This window comes from Neophocaena asiaeorientalis, unplaced genomic scaffold (assembly GCF_003031525.2).
Source record: "Neophocaena asiaeorientalis asiaeorientalis breed wild unplaced genomic scaffold, Neophocaena_asiaeorientalis_V1.1 scaffold18, whole genome shotgun sequence".
Lineage (NCBI taxonomy): Eukaryota > Metazoa > Chordata > Mammalia > Artiodactyla > Phocoenidae > Neophocaena > Neophocaena asiaeorientalis.
The window spans coordinates 1,337,675-1,357,592 of record NW_020172444.1 but is presented as its reverse complement, the minus strand read 5'-3'; the positions used below and the strand labels follow the sequence as shown (position 1 = coordinate 1,357,592).

The 19,918-nt window shown below is 39.1% G+C and overlaps 1 protein-coding gene across 6 annotated transcripts in view; it reads right to left on the bottom strand.

Annotated features, from left to right (window-relative positions):
• The window catches only part of LTBP1 (latent transforming growth factor beta binding protein 1), a 417,473-nt gene that overhangs the window by 90,640 nt on the left and 306,915 nt on the right, over positions 1 to 19,918 (bottom strand). For all 6 annotated transcript variants that reach the window (XM_024732194.1, XM_024732185.1, XM_024732205.1 and 3 more), the window contains 2 exons: positions 7,945 to 8,067; positions 1,765 to 1,887 (listed from right to left, as the gene is read on the bottom strand). In XM_024732194.1, the coding sequence (XP_024587962.1) occupies positions 1,765 to 1,887; positions 7,945 to 8,067 (246 nt within the window). The remainder of the gene's footprint in view (positions 1 to 1,764; positions 1,888 to 7,944; positions 8,068 to 19,918) is intronic.

Sequence of the window (19,918 nt, the reverse complement as noted above, 5' to 3'; positions counted from 1 at the left end):
CACACGTGCCTGCATCATATCCACACATAAAAGGCATGATAATATACTGCATGTATTCCATCATTTACCTTCACCATCAGATCCTGACTTTCCTGAGGCAGGGCCTCTGTCTACCACATCTTTTTTGACTCCTTAGATGACCTAGTGTTTCAACAATCAGCAGGCACTTATTTCATGTTGTTTGCTGATCAACTTTATTCATCACATTTTGCGTATGTGTATCTACTTCTGGCAATGTGATTCTGCAAGAGTTAACACCACAGGGACCCTACAGCACTGTTCTATCCTACTCTGCTTTATAGCATCATTCTGAGTATCCTGGCATTTAGCACCTAACATTGGTTTGCCCCTATGTCTAACCTGGTGGGTGATTCTCCTGTGTCTGACTTATCTCTAGGAGTGACATCACTGGCTCTTCAAAAGGAAGGACTATGAACACGACAGCCTTATTATGAGTGGACGTCTACCCTTATCACACACACTGTAAAGGTCAGGATTCATTAAATAAAGTATAAAAACTTTGAGAGGGACTAGAATCTAGAACAAATTACTTAATTTATGTGTGTATATGAGTGTGTTTGTGTGTGTTTGATCATTCTTCACCTCTAGATTAGGTATTGTAATGACTCTCTTTGTTCTAGAAAGGGATAATTGAAGAAGGTTATGATAATATTGGTAGATCCCTTTGTAGGACCACCATACATTGTCTCTTTTATAGCACTACCTCAGGAGACCTTTCTACGTATTAAATATCTAAAGTTTACATACAGACATGGATATGATTTGTTTCCCTATAATAAAACAACTGATCAAGTACAATGTGTATTCTTAAATAAATGATGTTTAAATGACATTTCTTTTCAGGAACTCTGGACACTTGTGCTTGTCACTGGTGATACCATAGTATTTTCAAGCTCAGGAAGCATATACATGTTGGGAAGTGAAGTACAGTTGACCCTTGAACAATGAGGGGGTTGGGGGGGCCACCACCACACAGCCAAAAATCTGCATTTAACCTGACAGTTGGTCTTCTGTCTCCACAGCTCTGCGTCTGAGGATTCAACTGACCACAGATCGTGTAGTGCTCTACTAAGTATTCACTGAAAAAACTCTGTGTATAAATGGACCCATGCAGTTCACACGTGTGTTGTTGAAGGGCCAATCTGTAATTCTGTATGAAGTTCAATGAAGAAAAATACTTTTTTTGAGTCTAAGGTCAACCCCAGTGAGGTCCAAAATCCTCACTATCACCTGTAGGAACAGGGTATATTTCACAAACTTTATCCCTGAGTATAAGGGGGATGCTATTTCAGTCTTCCTGAAAAGTCTTGTTTAGTGATTATTTTTTTTAAAGTAAGAATTTTAAAAAACTCAATGCATACAAAAACTAGATCATTAATATTCCAAAACATAATACCAGGCTGACATAATTCGCTTCTAAGTGTTAATCCTATTAGGTGAAACTTTCAAATGATTTTAATACAATTGATTTTCTGCAAGTAAGGAATTACACAGAGTAACCATTTTTCTTTCCAATAGTAATGCCCAGCCACTGACCACTAATACCTTAGTTTTCAAATTTAGACTTTTCCCATCCTGTTTCATCGACTTTCCTGACTTAAGTGTAAGTCCCTTGATTTCTGGCACAATAAAACAATCACGTAGGTAGCTTCTCAAAACCCACTCACTTTACTGAGTGCACATTTTTTTGTAGGCACGTGCCTTAGACTGCAATCACAGTAGTTCATGGTGCTACACTCCTACCTTCACACTGGTCTTTTGTTGCTGACAGCTGGTAGCCCTGCCCACAGGTACACCTGAAGGAACCCTCGGTGTTCTTGCACTGCCCGTTTATGCACAGATTCCCTTGCTGACATTCGTCAACATCTGTAAACACAATGACAATTGTTTACATTAGTTCTTATATCTAAACACCCCATTAGCTAAAGTTTGAGACTGTAAACCAAGCTGCTGCCCTCAAAGCCTTCCATTTCCAGGCTGGCCTTTTAAGGCATGAACCACAAGAGAAACTTTTTAATAAGCAGAAAAAAAGGCTCTGCCCTTTCCAATGCATTCTGGGGTTATTATCACAAAAATAATAGTACTTCTCCTAGGTGAGGCACTCTACATTTTAGTTTGAATCAGCCCACCGGTGTACCAGCCATCAACCTCAGTATGCTGAACTGTAGAAAAGAAATAATTACAAATAGATGATAAATTTATGATGAAGTAAAATTGTTTTCAATACAACATCAAGCTCTTTGCCATCTCTCTCTCTCTCATACTTTGGATATAGCACAAACACAATATGAAATATTTTAGAGTTGAAAAAAGAAAGAACCTCAGCACAAATGGCTACGAGGCAGTTTGCAGACCTGTAGAAGGCAGAAAAAAAGGCAGAATTAAAACTCTCCCAAGAATTTACAAAACAAAACCATAATGGAGGCAGTTATGGGAGGAAATAGAGATTTCTACTGTACTAGAAGAACCTGGAAAAGTATAAGGTCAAACAGTTGTGTTAAAGGACACTGAGCTCATTCTCAAAGTAACAAGGAAAGCCAAGAGGCATGATGTTTTGATGATAGATGTTGGAATGTCTAAGGAGAAAGTGATGAGTGAGGACTTTTTTTCAAATGCCTTGAATAAACATAGAGCTCTTGACTGAGAAAGAACATAATTCTTTATAAGTTTACACGAATGAAGAAAAGCCTGGCCTCCTCAATACCTTGAACACTTGTGGTAGAAGCAGCGCGTGTTTTCTAAACGCTTTTGTTTGGCTGTCAGGTTGGTCTGATCTAATTAGATAGTGCTGTCTTGCCTTCTCTATGAGGACACAGCCTCAGAATGTTCTGCTGAAGAGCTAGTCAGTTTGTAAGAGTTTATGATCGTTAAAATATGGAAGGATTGAGCTTCACCACCTCCACCACAGGTCTGCTGTGAGGATTAGTGGAGACAATGGATGAAAACACACCAGCCCGGTACTCAGGGTGGGAGAGAGGAGTCCTGATTTTAAAAGAGCAGAACTTGTTTTAAGGAAATCACATCCTAAAGATCAATGTCTGATTAGTGCTTCCTTCTGAAAATATCCTGTTACTTAAAATGCATCTACAAGGTTTTAAAAAATTTTTTTATCTAGCAGGTTCTTATTAGTTATCCATTTTATACATATTAGTGTACACATGTCAATCCCAACCTCCCAATTCATCCCACCACCACGCCCCTCTTCCACCACTTTCCCCCCTTGCATCCACAAGTTTTTGCCAGGAGAACTCAATTAACTGCACAGTCCTTTCCCTCAAGTATCACTGACAATTACCTGCTTCCTGAGCAAAGTTGCATTTCTTAACCTCTAGTGAGGCATTAACCTTTTGAATTTTATCTTCATGCAAGCAAGGTGTCAGGTTATGCTTCCTGAAAAAGCTCACATTGACTATTAATGTAATTGGAGTTCAGAAATTTGTTTCTGATTTAATTTCTTGCAGAAATTACTTGAGTTTACTAGAAACTTTTGTTTCACTTATTGTGAAGTTGATCCCTTTTGTTTACATATAATTCCTGGCTGCCAACTGCTGACTACCAATAGAGAAATTAAGTAAGAATTTTGTCTTACGAATGATTTTACACCTTTCCAGCATTCTCAGTCTACTAGCTTTTCAAGTGGTTGACAGCAAAGACGAGCCCACACCATGTTTTCTTTCAGCACATTCTATAAAATACTTGAGACGTCAGTTCAAGAATTTAAGACCAACAATAGCTCATGTAGCTGGTTGGATCTCACGTAATGTCTGACAACATTTTTAATGCTTTGGCCTCTTTTTGACTTTCTCAAAGAAGATGAAAAATTAAGCATTCCCATGTGAAGATGTTTGCAAGACTATACCCTCCATTCCAAGTACTGTCAGGATACACCAGACATCTTACATAAGTTACTCATTTATGTTGGGAAGACTGTCAGAAGTAATTCATTACAAGTAATGATACACATATTTGGAAAAACTCGAGGCAACTCTGTTATCTTGAATGAGGTGATCTTTGGGTCTTTAAAAGGACACAGGAACAGAGGCAGCATAATTCTACACATTAAAAAGCATTTTTTCTTTTCTGATGAGGGACAAAATTCCTATGACAGAAGAATACTTTCTAATAAAATAGGCATGCAGGACAAATGTCTTCTCTCTCTTGTGCCAAGAGATGAACAGAAAATATTATTCCTCACAAAAGGTATTTGTTTGTTTGGTTTTTTTAATCAATTTATTGTTTTATTTTTATTTTGGCTGCGTTGGGTCTGCTGCTGCACGCAGGCTTTCTCTAGTTGCGGCGAGCAGGGGCTACTCTTCATTGCGGTGTGTGGGCTTCTCATTGTGGTGGCTTCTCTTTTCGCGGGGCACGGGCTCTAGGCGTGTGGGCTTCAGTAGTTGTGACTCTTGGGCTCTAGAGCGCAGGCTCATTAGTTGTGGCGTACGGGCTTAGGTGCTCTGTGGCATATGGGATCTTCCCGGATCAGGGCTCGAACCCGTGTCCCCTGCATTGGCAGGCAGATTATTAACCACTGTGCCACCAGGGAAGTCCCAAAAGGTATTTCTTTAAGGGACTTTTTGCCCATATTACTGTGATAAGTCCTGCTCAGAGTTAAAATAGAGACTATCTCTAGGGTATCTATACATTTAGTACATACAGCACTAAAATGTACAAAGAAATACAAAGATACAAATAAGTAATGGATTAATACACTAGATAATGTATTTACAACCTGAAAAGAGTTGTCAGTACATTGAGTGAGGTGAAGACACAGTCAATGCGGTGCTGTTTCCTCTGCCTGCTAAGGTTTTCTCCCCCCTGTATTCAATATTTTAAGACCAAGTTCAAATAGCGACACCTCTGCAAAGCCTTCCCAGAAGCATGCAATCTGAATTAGTCACACACTTCTTGGCTTCAGCAGAACTTTGTACATGCCTATTATTCGGTGAATAACAACATCTACCACAAAATGTCATGCTCTGCCCCTGCCTTATATCTCATTCTCCATGTATTATCTCTGATATCTCATTACCCTATATTATCTCATGCAATCCTCACATCAACCCTCACAGATGCCATCATTGTTACCTTCTTGCAGATGAGCAAGTAAGCCCTGGCGAAATGAGATAACTTATCCAAGCTAACACAGCTTCAGAGTATCACAGCTAGAATATGACATACTGCCTTTTAAAAGAAAAAAAAAAAACGAAACTCCAGACTTATTTGGATTTCACCAGTTTTTCTATGCAGGTCCTCTTTCTGTTCCAGGATCCAATCCAGGGGAACACATTATATGCAGGTGTCTCATCTCTCCAGTCAGTCTTTCCTTGTTTTGACAACGTCAATTGCCTTGAGGATATGGGCCAGAATTCCACAGAATGTCCCCAATTTGGACTTGTCTGATGTTTTTCTCATGATTAAGACAGGGGTTACAGGTATTTGGAAAGAATAGCACAGAGGTAAAGTGCTTTGGTCCTCACATAATGTCAGGAGTACATGACATTCACATGACATCACTGACAACTTAACTTTCATCACTTAGTACTTCACTGTCTCCAATTATCTGATGCAGGTTTGCATCTCTTCCAATGAGTAATAGTTCTTTGAGAGATTTCAGCCTCTTGGTAACATACGCAGTGGCTGGAACATGTTGGTTCCTTCATACACTTGAGAGGAAGGAAAGGAAGGATGAATAGAAGCTTCTGCAGCAGCCCAGCAGAGTGCCCCAGAGACTAGAAAATACAAGTGTTCCTAGGGGTGGCATCGGCTGATGGTGTGAATTCTCAGGTAGTAGGGAGACTGACTAGAGAGGAGCAGGCTCATCTGGGAGGGCAATGCCAAGAGGAAGACGGTGGTAATGAGTCATTCATCCAACATGTGTTTACTTTGGGCATTTTCCCTCTAGAGAGCCCAATCCTCGAATTTTAGGGATGACGTGATATCAGGAAACCTGAGATTATTTATCCAAGGTGGTATAGTGAATCCCTGGAAGAGCCAGGATTCAGGTCAGTAGTGAGGAAGAAGATCGGTGTGCAGGGCAGGATAATTATGAGCAAGTACTTGAGTCAAAATAAGCACAGAATATACCCAGGGCAGTTGTGACATCACTTGGATGGGACAGAGATTGCAAACTGAAGAAAGCAGTGGGGACAAATTTGGAATATGAAGTACGGGCCGATTACAAGGGTTTTTATGAATAAGCAGATGAGAAGAAGCAGGCAGACTGGGAAGAGAAAGTAACATGACAGGCAATAAACCAGATACAGCAATCAAATAAAGATTAACAATGGCTTCTAATGCTGAGACCTTCAGCCACCATTAGTCCTGTATGTAAGGAAGATATAATACCTTTCAAGTGATTCTCATGTTTAACTTTTTCTGAGGAGATGCCCAGCTTAAGGAGTCAGAAGGAAAGCTGCGCATGTGGGAAAGGACCAGGAGAAAAGGGAGATGTGCCTACTTCATACACTCTCCTGGGAGTGGATAGTATTTTGCTGTATGGAAGGAGTAAGGCGGCAAATTCAGACGTCTGTGAATTCCCTACCGCCAGTGGAAGATGCTTCAATTCTTACAGGTCAGTAGTAGGGTAACTGTTTACTGCTTCCCTACCACAGTGATAAATTAACCACTACCCTAGATCCTTCACTTTCATTGAGACAGTAAAGAAAAATTTTTTTACTTATTTCCTCTTTCTCCCTTTGAAAGAGCATGCTTTTACGTATAAAAGTGATGGAAGATAGCAGAAGGGAAACAATCCATAGATTTAACCACAGAAAAAATGAAAACTTCTTAAAAAATTATTTAAAAAATTAGCAAAACCTTGGACAAATTACACTGATATTCTAAAGAAAATGGTATACGTTAAATATACACACTGTACATAGGTTTATATATATATATCCTATATATAAAGTGTTCATACACATTGACTTAAAAACTTGATTAATGGGAAAAGATATTAACAAATTTACAAAAGAGGAAATATAAATGTTTAACAGAGGTATGAAATAAGTGTTTAATAATTAGAAGTGTTTAGGAAATTAGCACATAAAATACATATTAAATCTTTTAGAAGTAAAAGAAACACACATTTTAAAATTAGAAATTAGTGTTCTTCCACTTTAATAGTTAAACACAGAACATTTTGCCTGATTATTCCACTTTTATAAATAAGGAAGTTATCCGAAAATTCAGGCAAAGGTTTATTTTTTAAAGAGATGCCTGTTAGGTTTTATTTTTACATAATAATCAGAAGCTGGAAAAAGTATGTTGTTCAACACCTGAAGAACAGCAAGAAAATGGTGACACAGCGATGCACCGGGACATTACACTGCCTTTAAAACTAACGTTTGAAAAGAGTTATTAATGAAATGTAAAATGCTCATGACATACTATTAAATGACAAAAAAGTAGATAGAAAACTGTACACAGAACATAATGATATAAAATATCCATGAGATACGAATATCCACAAATGAGGTGGAAAGATTATTACTTTATCTTTTTTACCTTTCTGCATTTGCCACATTTCGTATAGCAGATGCATGTTTTTTAATAGCAATTGTATTGAAATAAAAATCACACACCACATAATTCATCTATGTAAAGTGTACAATTCAATAGTTTTTAGTATATTCACAGAGTTGTACAACTGCATGTCTTGTTTTTATAACTGGAAAAAACAAAATAGATCTGTGGTTTACAGATGTTCTCTAAAAAAACACTGTTTTCCTCTATGTAAACAGATAGGGTCTGTATTTAATCACCATGAGGAGTCACTTTCAAAGATGCCAACCAGAATGTGCTCCAAGAAGCTCAATCAAAATAAATGACAGGTAGTATGTTTCCCTTTTTGAAGGCTAGTTACTCTAATATGTTTTTAAGTGCAGTTCAAATAAAAATGAGACATCTGATCACAGTGTTTACCTTTACAGTGCTTGTGGTCTGGAGTTGGGGTATAGCCCTTGTGGCATGAACACATGTAGGATCCTTCGAGGTTGGAGCAAGTACCATTTGTGCAGATATCTGGTTCCAGGCATTCATCCACATCTTAAAGAATGGGGTATAATGGAAAGAGGAAAAAAAAGACAAAGAGGAAAAAAAGAAATAAAACATAAATACAGTTGAATTTGGTTAGAAATAGTGGATCTTCTAAAGAGGGGCAGATTCTTTTTCTTTTTTTGGCCGCACCATGCGGCTTCTGGGATTTTTAGTTCCCCAACCAGGGATTGAACCCAGGCGCTCAGCAGTGACAGTGTAGAGTCCTAACCACTAGACCACCAGAGAATTCCCAAGAGGGGCAGGTTCTTTAAGATAAGCTTTCAAATTAGCGCTTAAGAGGAAGAGAAGCTCTGGTATGAGGTATGTGTATGATGGTTCCATGGCTTAATTTACTTTCTGCAAAGTAACTCAAAAAAGGAACCAAACATGCTCTACAAATAAACTCAATGGAAGGCTTGTTTTAGAGGGGAGGGAGGAAGAGAGGATATATGTAGAGCAACATCCCCTGCAAGGTAAAATATTCCAAAGAACCAAAGATGCGTGGAGGTCTAGTTAGGGAACTGATGAACTTCAGTAGAATGTCAGTGTTCACCGAAACAAGAGATAAGACTCATGACCCACAAAAACTATGGGAAAGTTTTAACAGAAAGGTGAAAAAAAATCAGGCAAAACATTCTAAGATGGCACTGAATCAGTGATTAAAGAAGAAAACACAATCTAAGGGACAAACATAAACCTACTGGGTAGTGTGAAGGTGGGGTATAGGCTGAAGAGGCAGATACAATAATAATATCTAATCTTTTTTTTTTAACATCTTTATTGGAGTATAATTGCTTTACGACGGTGTGTTAGTTTTTGCTTTATAACAAAATGAATCAGTTATACATATATCCCCATATCTCTTCCCTCTTGCGTCTCCCTCCCTCCCACCCTCTCTATCCCACCCCCTTTAGGTGGTCACAAAGCACCGAGCTGATCTCCTGTGCTATGCGGCTGCTTCCCACTAGCTATCAATTTTACATTTTTTTTTTTAGATTCCATATATATGTGTTAGCATACAGTATTTGTTTTTCTCTTTCTGACTTACTTCACTCTGTATGACAGACTCTAGGTCCATCCACCTCACTAAAAATAACTCAATTTCATTTCTTTTCATTTACAAGCAGCTCATGCAGTCCAATATCAAAAAAACAAACAGCCCAATCCAAAAATGGTCAGAAGACCTAAATAGACATTTCTCCAAAGAAGATATACAGACTGCCAACAAACACATGAAAGAATGCTTAACATCACTAATCATTAGAGAAATGCAAATCAAAACTACAATGAGGTTATCACCTCACACCAGTCAGAACGGCCATCACCAAAAAATCTAGAAACAATAAATGCTGGAGAGGGTGTGGAGAAAAGGGAACCCTCTTGCACTGTTGGTGGGAATGTAAATTGATACAGCCACTATGGAGAACAGTATGGAGGTTCCTTAAAAAACTAAAAATAGAACTACCATATGACCCAGCAATCCCACTACTGGGCATATACCCTGAGAAAACCATAATTCAAAAAGAGTCATGTACCACAATGTTCATTGCAGCTCTATTTACAATAGCCAGGACATGGAAGCAACCTAAGTGTCCATCGACAGATGAATGGATAAAGAAGATGTGGCACATATATACAATGGAATAATAGCTAATCCTTAACAGGCACTTACTGTATGAAGGCACTGAAGGCTTTACACATATTCTCTCATTTAATGCTAACAAAATCCATATGGGTTAACCCTTCACAGAGGACGGAACTGAGATTTAAAGAAGTTCAAAGCTTGTCCAAGGCCACATGGTTAGAAACTGATGGCTCAGATTTGAACTCAGTCAGCCTAACTCCAAAGACCATCTTTTAAACTGTAAGATTCTGTCACAGGCAAAGTTAAGTCTAGAGATAGAAAAAGTCAAACAGAAAAAGCATGACTTTGTTTTTATGATTTGCTAACACAGCATTTATATCAATAATCATTATCTAAGTGTTCACTGATTTCATTCAAGAAACTTTCATTAAGCTCCTACTAGAATATTGTTAATTCAGAAAGAAAAATTTGAGTTCTGTGCCCCATTTGAATGCCCCTGGGTAAGTCCACTGTATATTTCAGAAAGAAGGTATATAATGTAGCATAAAAAATCAAAAATTTAAAGAGAAAAAACTTCAACCATAAAGTATCAAAAATATACACAGCATCACAATTTATACTTAATTTTACAGTGGGCTACAACTTAAATCCAAGTATTTTATACATAAGGCAGACAATAAAAAGGAAAAGGCTCTTGATTGTATCCCTTTCATTTCACAATGCTTGCCACAAAAGCAATACAGCTTTCCACCTCAGTATTAACAGAGAATCACGAGCACATTAACAGAGACCTAGTTTTAAGTCAGCAATCATTCATTCGCACTGCATTTCATTAAAACTGTACTCTATCTTTTTCTTTTTTACAATGGAATTCAGAAGTAGAGTATTACCAAAATAAGGCACCGGGGATCTTGTGTGTGTCCACGTGTGTGTATGCCATATGCATACTGAAAACAGCCAAGTAATTGACACTGCCTAGGCGTTCTGCCTTGCTTTCACAACATCACTAATTATAGTAGAGTGACCCTATTCCATTACAAACGAAAATTGTAACACTTTCAGACTGACTCATTATCCATCCTTTCTTTGGTTGTGGGAGTCCACTTTTGTAAACACTGAAAGCAAACTACTTCAAAGAAGAAGCCAAACACTGGAGCCAAAATAAATAATGGGACAGAATGAACATAGACGCTGGGCATGGAAATTCCAACAGCAATGCAAAAATGTCACGTCTAGGATCTGGTTTGGTTTCAAAAATGTTAACAAGTTGAAAAATGTATCAATTGCTCTTTTTAATTTTTCATGCACCAGACAGTGTGATTTATAAGGCTGCAGAGTATAACAGTAAAATGAATTTCTAAGACCATATTTTCTCTTAAAGTAAATTAACAGGCATTGCAGATTACCATTCAGGAGATACTTATAAAACTTCTATTTTACCAGGCTACTACCATGATTAACGATGAAGCAGAATGCTTTGAAATATCTAGGAGACCCTGGTGTGTTTATTCTTTACTTACTACAGTCATAATTGCATGGAACGAGAATCCTGTAGATAGAACAGTTTGAATAAGTACATGAGCTTAGTGGCACTTAGGCTCTTAAGGAGATAATGATATATAGTAAAATATCACTAAAAATGTACAAACCTCTAGCTATAAAATAAATGTCATGGTGATGTAATGTACAGCACGGTGACCATACTTAGTAACACTGTACTGCGTACTTGAAAGTTGCCGAGAGAATACAGTTGGCCCTTGAAGAACACGGGTTTGAACTGTATGCATCCAACTACACATGGATTTTTTTCAGCAGTAAATACTACAGTACTACATGATCCGTGGTTGGGAGAAACCGTGGACGCAGAGGGCCAACTATAAGTTATATGCAGATTTTCAGCTGCACAGAGGGTTGGTGCCCCTAACGCCCTCATTGTTAGAGGGTCAACTGTGGATCTTAAAAGTCTTCATCACAAGAAAAAAAAAATTTGTAACCATGTACGGTGATGGATGTTAACTAGACTTATTATGGCGATCACGTTGCAATGTATACAAATATTGAATCATTTTGTACACCTGAAATGTAATGCTATCTCACAATTATACCTCAATTTAAGAAAAAAAAAGAATCTCTATACAGAAGGAAGGTGTCTAGAGTGGAGTCTCACTTGGTGGATGTAAAGGGAATGAAATAAACTCAGTGTTGTATCTTTAGCCAGACCTCTCTCCTTAACTGCTCATCACCACAGCTACGATCTTAGAAATTAATTTTACTGTTATATTCTGTTAGTTTACTGGGACATCTCTACTTGATGTCCCACAGTCCTCATGGCCCAAACTGATCCTTTTCCTGCCTTCTCTTTAAGCTGTCTTTCATGTCAATATAGGCTACCACGACCCACTCAGATGTCCAAGTCAGAAACTTGGGAGTCATCCCTTCTAGATTCCTTACTCTCCCTCTTTCCCCACAATCAATTTACTACCAAGTCATGTAAATTCTACTTACCAAATCTCTCTCAAATACACCCAACTTTACTTCATTCCCTCCACTACCATTATCTCTCACCTGGGTTACTGGCATAATCTTTTGTTTCTCTATTTAAAGTTTTACCCTATCAAATCCATTGTCCAAATTGCAGCCACAGCAATATTTCTAAAATACAAATCTGACCAATGATGTTGTTCCTCTACTTTAAAAACTTCCAATCGTTTCCAGGGTTTTTCAATTCAGTCAAGGATTCATTACAAACTTGTGGGGCCCTGAATGGTATTGACAGAAAGTCAGGCTCCCATAATCCCTACTTCTAACCCTTGGGAGGACCAATGCCATGGGAAACAAGGTGGTCTCTACCCACCCTACTATCTACCACCCAACACCCACAGCCCCTTTTACCCCTGCAGCAGAGGGAGATGGTTATGTCTCTGTTTTCTGTATTGGAGCTCAAAACTCATTTTAGGATTACAGTCTTATAGAAGAGTTGTATCACCCAAATTCTTACATGCATAATACATAATGAGTTCAAAAGGGAAACTGCCCATAGAAAAATGGGTCACAAATTCAAGAAAAACAATTTACCTATGGGCTTTGGGGACATAATTTGGCATATGCCATTCATGAATTAATTAAACCTCCCACAGTAAGGAAGTTGCCAGGAGTTTACTAGGTCAGCAATTTGTGGATGACTGTTAACGAGTTTATGAATCCACCTCATTGTACTATCACCCGATCCAAATTAATCCTTCTCATCCACAATACTGTGAATGACTCTCACAAATGCCTGGTGAAAACTGGATATGCCACACCTACAGGATTTCCTGATTCCTCTATCATAAGAGGCAGTCAGAGGCATAATTTGTCCTTAATGAACCTGGCTGACTTTTATGATCATCACATCCTTTAAAAAATGTTTCACCTCATCATTGGAATCTTGCAGTCTACAGTTCTTTTTCAAGATCAACGTGAAGTTCAGTGGTCGTTAGTTCCCGAACTCCACCTTCTTTCCTCTTTGGGGGGAAATGAGGACATTAATCTCTCTCCAGGTCCTGGGCAACTTTCCATTCTCCACAATTTCACAAAGATGATTCCCAGCTGGCCAGCAATCCCACCTGCAAATTCTCTTATTGCCTCGAGAGGTACTTCATCTGGGTCAGGAACCCTTTTGAAATTTCCCTTCCTAATATCCTGGGAACAAACCAGACAGCCCGAAGCCCCTCTGTGGCGGGCAGGACCTCTGAAGTTCTAAGGGTCCGCAGTGGCCACCTTCCCACAGGCCAGCCCGTGGCTGCACTGACCCCTTCCACTTCACCCACCTTGAGGTTGGTCAGAATAGGGTCCAGAGCAAGAGTTTACCTGCATTACTTCCTTTACTACCAAGGACATGAATCTGTCAACACGGTGAACCAGTCATTTTTCTGAAGCCATTCAACCTCATGTAATTCATTAGTGACCAAGAGACTTCAGTGAGTGAGCACCATTTGATATGGGAAGAAAACATCTTATTCTATCACCATGCTACATGAAAATACAGGATTACTCCCCACACAAACATTACATCAATTATCCCTCAACTATTCTTCACACAGTCTTTACATTGGGTTGGCCAAAAAGTTCATTCAGATTTTTCTGTAACATCTTATGGAAAAACCCAAATGAACTTTTTGGCCAAACAAATACTAAAGATGATGGAAGAACGTATTTGACAGAAAAGCGAGCATGGCGGAGAGACCTTCAAGATGGCGGAGTTGTAAGATGTGGAGATCACCTTTCTCCCCACAAATATATCAGAAATACAGCTACATGTGGAACAACTCCTTCAGAACCACACTGAACGCTGGCAGAAGACCTCAGACTTCCCCAAAGGCAAGAAACTCTCCACGTACCCGGGCAGGGAAAAAGAAAAAAGAAAAAAACAGAGACAAAAGAATAGGGACAGGACCTGCACCTCTGGGAGGGAGCTGTGAAGGAGGAAAGGTTTCCACACACTAGAAGCCCCTTCTTGGGCGGAGACTGCGTTTGGTGGAGTGGGGAAGCTTCGGAGCCATGGAGGAGAGAGCAGCAACAGGGGTGCGGAGGGCAAAGCGGAGAGATTCCCGCACAGAGGATCAGTGCCGACCAGCACTCACCAGCCCGAGAGCCTTGTCTGCTCACCAGCTGGGACGGGTGGGGTCTAGGAGCTGAGGTCAGATCCCAGGGAGAGGACTGGGGTTGGCTGTGTGAACACAGACTGAAGGGGGCAAGTGTGCCACAGCTAGCCTGGAGGGAGTCCGGTAAAAAGTCTGGAACTACCTAAGAGGCAAGAGACCATTGTTTCAGGGTGTGCGAGGAGAGCGGATTAAGAGCACTGCCTAAATGAGCTCTAGAGATGGGCGCGAGCCGCGGCTATCAGCGCACACACCAGAGAGATGGGCATGAAACGCTAAGGCTGCTGCTGCAGTCACCAAGAGGCCTGTGAGCGAGCACAGGTCACTATCCACACCCCCTTCCGGGGAGCCTGTGCAGCCCGCCACTGCCAGGGTCCCGTGATCCAGCGATGTCACATTGGCCTCTGCAGCCACAGGCTCACCTCGCATTCCATACCCCTCCATCGTCCTGGCCTGAGTGAGCCAGAGCCTCCTAATCAGCCACTCCTTTAACCCATCCTGTCTGAGCAAAGAATAGAAGCCCTCAGACGACCTACCCGCAGAGGCAGGGCCAAATCCAAAGCTGAACCCCAGGAGCTGTGCGAACAAAGAAGAGAAACGGAAATCTCTCCCAGCAGCCTCAGGAGCAGCAGATTAAACCTCCACAATCAACTTGATGTACCCTGCATCTCTGGAGTACCTGAATACACAACTAATCATCCCAAAATTCAGGCGGTGGACCTTGGGAGCAACTACAGTTGGGGTTTGCTTTCTGCATCTAATTTGCTTCTGGTTTTACGTTTATCTTAGTTTAGTATTTAGAGTTTATTATCATTGGTAGATTTGTTTATTGATTTGGTTGCTCTCTTCCTCTTTTTTAATATATATATTTCTTTCCTTTTTCTTTTTGTGACTGTGTGCTTCTTTGTGTGATTTTGTCTGTATAGCTTTGCTTTTACCATTTGTCCTAGGGTTCTGTCTGTCCGTTTTTGTGTTTCTTTGTTTTTTTAGAATAGTTTTTATTATCATAGCTATTTGATAACAAAATAGCTATCATAGCTGTTTTATCATAGCTATTTGTTAGAATAGCTCTTGTTATCACTGGTGGATTTGTTTTTCGGTTTGGTTGCTCTCTTCTTTCTTACCTTTTTTTTCCTTTTATTACTTTTTATTTTTTTTTAATAAATTTATTTATTTATTTTTGGCTGTGTTGGGTCTTAGTTGCTGCGCGGGCTTTTCTCTAGTGGCAGTGAGTGGGGGCTACTCTTCATTGTCATACACGGGCTTCTCACTGTGGTGGCTTCTCTTGTTGTGGAGCATGGGCTCTAGGTACACAGGCTTCAGTAGTTGTGGCCTGTGGGCTCTACAGTGCAGGCTCAGTAGTTGTGGCGTACGGGCTTAGCTGCTCCGCACCATGTGGGATCTTCCCGGACCAGGGCACGAACCTGTGTCCCTTACATTGGCAGGTGGAGTCTCAACCACTGTGCCACCAGGGAAGCCTTATTACTTTTTACTTTTTAATAATTAAAAAAAATATTTTATTTCAATAACTTTATTTTATTTATTTTTTACTTTCTTTCTTTTTCTCTCCCTTTTGTTCTGAGTTGTGTAGCTGACAGAGTCTTGGTGCTCCGGCCAGGTGTCAGGCCTGTGCCTCTGAGGTGGGAGAGCTGAGTTCAGGACATTGGTCCAACGGAGACCTCCTGGCTCCACGTAATAACAAACGGCGAAAGCTCTCCCAGAGATCTCCATCTCAACACTAAGACCCTGCACCACTCAACGACCAGCAAGCTACAGTGCTGGACACCCTATGCCAAACAACTAGCAAGACAGGAACACAACCCCACTCATTAGCAGAGAGGCTACCTAAAATCATAATAAGGTCACAGACACCCCAAAATACACCACCAGATGCAGTCCTGCCCACCAGAAAGACAAGATCCAGCCTCATCCACCACAACACAGGCACCAGTCCCCTCCACCAGTAAGCCTACACAACCCACTGAACCAAACTTACCCACTGGGGGCAGACATCAAAAACAATGGGAACTACAAACCTTCAGCCTGCGAAAAGGAGACGCCAAACACAGTAAGTTAACCAAAATGAGAAGACAGAGAAACACACAGCAGATGAAGGAGCAAGGTAAAAACCCATCACACCAAACAGATGAGGAGGAAATAGTCAGTCTACCTGAAAAAGAATTCAGAGTAATGATAGTAAAGATGAACCAAAATCTTGGAAATAGAATGGAGAAAATACAAGAAACGTCTAACAAGAACCCAGAAGAACTAAGGAGCAAACAAACAATGATGAACAACACAAAAAATGACAGTAAAAATTCTCTAGTAAGAATCAATAACAGAATAACTGAGGCAGAAGAACTGATAAGTGACCTGCAAGATAAAACAGTGGAAATAACTACCACAGAGGAGAATAAAATATGATGAAAAGAACTGAGCACAGTCTCAGAGACCTCTGGGACAACAGTAAATGCACCAACATTAGAATTATAGGGATTCCAGAAGAAGAGAAAAAGAAAGGGACTGAGAAAATATTTGAAGAGATTACAGTTGTAAACTTCCCTATTATGGGAAAGGAAATAGTCAATCAAGTCTAGGAAGTACAGAGAGTCCCATACAGGATAAAAGCAAGGAGAAACACACCAAGACACATATTAAGCAAATTATCAAAAATTAAATACAAAGAAAAAATATTAAAAGCAACAAGGGAAAAACAGCAAATAACATAAAAGGAAACCCCCATAAGGTTAACAGCTGCTCTTTCAGCAGAAACTCTGCAAGCCAGAAGTGAGTGGCAGGACATATTTAAAGTGATGAAGGAGAAAAGTCTTCAACCAAGATTACTCTACTCAGCAAGGATCTCATTCAGATTTGATGGAGAAATTAAAACCTTTACAAAAAGCAAAAGCTAACAGAATTCAGCACCACCAAACCAGCTTTACAACAAATGCTAAAGGAACTTCTCTAGGCAGGAAACACAGAGAAGGAAAAGACCTACAGTAATAAACCCAAAACAATTAATAAAATGGTAGTAGGAACATACATATCAATAATTACCTTAAATGTAAATGGATTAAATGCCTCAACTAAAAGACACAGGAGCACCTCAAAACATAAGGCAAATGCTAACAGCCATAAAAGGGGAAATCGACAGTGACACAATCATAGTAGAGGACTTTAATATCCTACTTTCACCAATGGACAGATCATCCAAAATGAAAAGAAATAAGGAAACACAAGCTTTAAATGATACATTAAAAAAGATGGACTTAATTGATATTTATAGGACATTCCATCCAAAAACAACAGAATACTCATTCTTCTCAAGTGCTCATGGAACATTCATGACAGATCATATCTTGGGTCACAAATCAAGCCTTGGTAAATTTAAGAAAACTGAAATCATACCAAGTATCTTTTCCAACCACAATGCTATGAGACTAGATATCAATTACAGGAAAAATCTGTAAGAAATACAAACACACGGAGGCTAAACAATATATTACTAAATAAACAAGAGATCACTGAAGAAATCAAAGCGGAAATCAAAATATTCCTACAAACAAATGACAATGAAAACACAATGACCCCAAACCTATGGGATGCAGCAAAAGCAGTTCTAAGAGGGAAGTTTATAGCAATACAATCCTACCTCAGGAACCAAGAAACACCTCAAATAAACAACCTATCTTTACACCTAAGGCAATTAGAGAAAGAAGAATAAAAAAACCCCCCAAGTTAGCAGAAGGAAAGAAATCATAAAGATCAGATCAGAAATAAATGAAAAAGAAATGAAGGAAACAATAGCAAAGATCAACAAAACTAAAAGTTGGTTCTTTGAGAAGATAAGCAAAATTGGTAAACCATTAGCCAGACTCATCAAGAAAAAAAGGGAGAAGACTCAAATCAATAGAATTAGAAATGAAAAAGGAGAAGTAACAACTGACACTGCAGAAATACAAAGGATCATGATTACTACAAGCAACTATATGCCAATAAAATGGACAATCTGGAAGATATGGACAAATTCTTAGAAATGCACAACCTTCTGAGACTGAAGCAGAAAGAAACAGAAAATATAAACAGACCAATCACAAGCACTGAAATTGGGACTGTGATTAAAAATCTTCCAACAAACAAAAGCCCAGGACCAGATGCCTTCACAGGCAAATTCTATCAAACATTTAAAGAAGAGCTAACACTGATCATTCTCAAACTCTTCCAAAATATAGCAGAGGGAGGAAGTCTCCCAAACTCATTCTACGAGGCTACCATCACCCTGATACCAAAACCAGACAAAGATGTGACAAAGAAAGAAAACTACAGGCCAATATCACTGATGAACATGAATGCAAACATCCTCAACGAAATACTAGCAAACAGAATCCAACAGCCCATTAAAAGGATCATACACCATGATCAAGTGGGGTTTATCCCAGGAATGCAAGGATTCTTCAATACATTCAAATCGATCAAATTGATACACCATATAAACAAATTGAATAAAACCATATGATCATCTCAATAGATGCAGAAAAAGCTTTTGACAAAATTCAACACCCATTTACGATAAAAACTCTCCAGAAAGTAGGTATAGAGGGAACTTACCTCAACATAATAAAGGGCATATATGACAAACCCATAGGCAACATCATTGTCAGTGGTGAAAAACAGAAAGCATTTCCTTTAAAATCAGGTACAAGGTTGCCTACTCTCACCACTATTATTCAACATACTTTTGGAAGTTTTAGCCACAGCAATCAGAGAAGAAAAAGAAATAAAAGGAATCCAAATCAGAAAAGAAGAAGTAAAGCTCTCACTGTTTGCAGACGACATGATACTATACATAGAGAATCCTAAAGATGCTACCAGAAAACTACTAGAGCTAATCAATGAATCTGGTAAAGCAACAGGATACAAAATTAATGCACAGAGATCTCTTGCATTCCTATACACTGATGATGAAAAATCTGAAAGAGAAATTAAGGGAATACTCCTATTTACCATTGCAACAAAAAGAATAAAATACCTCAGAATAAACCTACCTAAGGAGACAAAAGACCTGTATGCAGAAAACTATAAGACACTGATGAAAGAAATTAAAGATGATACAAACAGATGGAGAGATATACCATGTTCTTGGATTTGAAGAATTAACATTGTGAAAATGACTATACTACCCAAAGCGATCTACAGATTTAATGCAATCCCTATCAAACTAACAATGGCATTTTTCACAGAACTAGAACAAAAACTTTCACAATTTGTATGGAAACACAAAAAATTCCAAATAGCCTAAGCAATCTTGAGAAAGAAAAACGGAGCTGGAGGAATCAGCCTCTGTACTTCAGACTATACTACAAAGCTACAGTAATCAAGACAGTATGGTACTGGCACAAAAAGAGAAATATAGATCAATGGAACAGGATGGAAAGCCCAGAGATAAACCCACGCACATATGGTCACCTTACCTTTGATAAAGGATTCAAGAATATACAATGGAGAAAAGACAGTCTCTTCAATAAATGGTGATGGGCAAACTGAACAGCTACATGTAAAAGAATGAAATTAGAACACTCTCTAACACCATACACAAAAATAAACTCAAAATGGATTAAAGACCTAAATGTAAGGC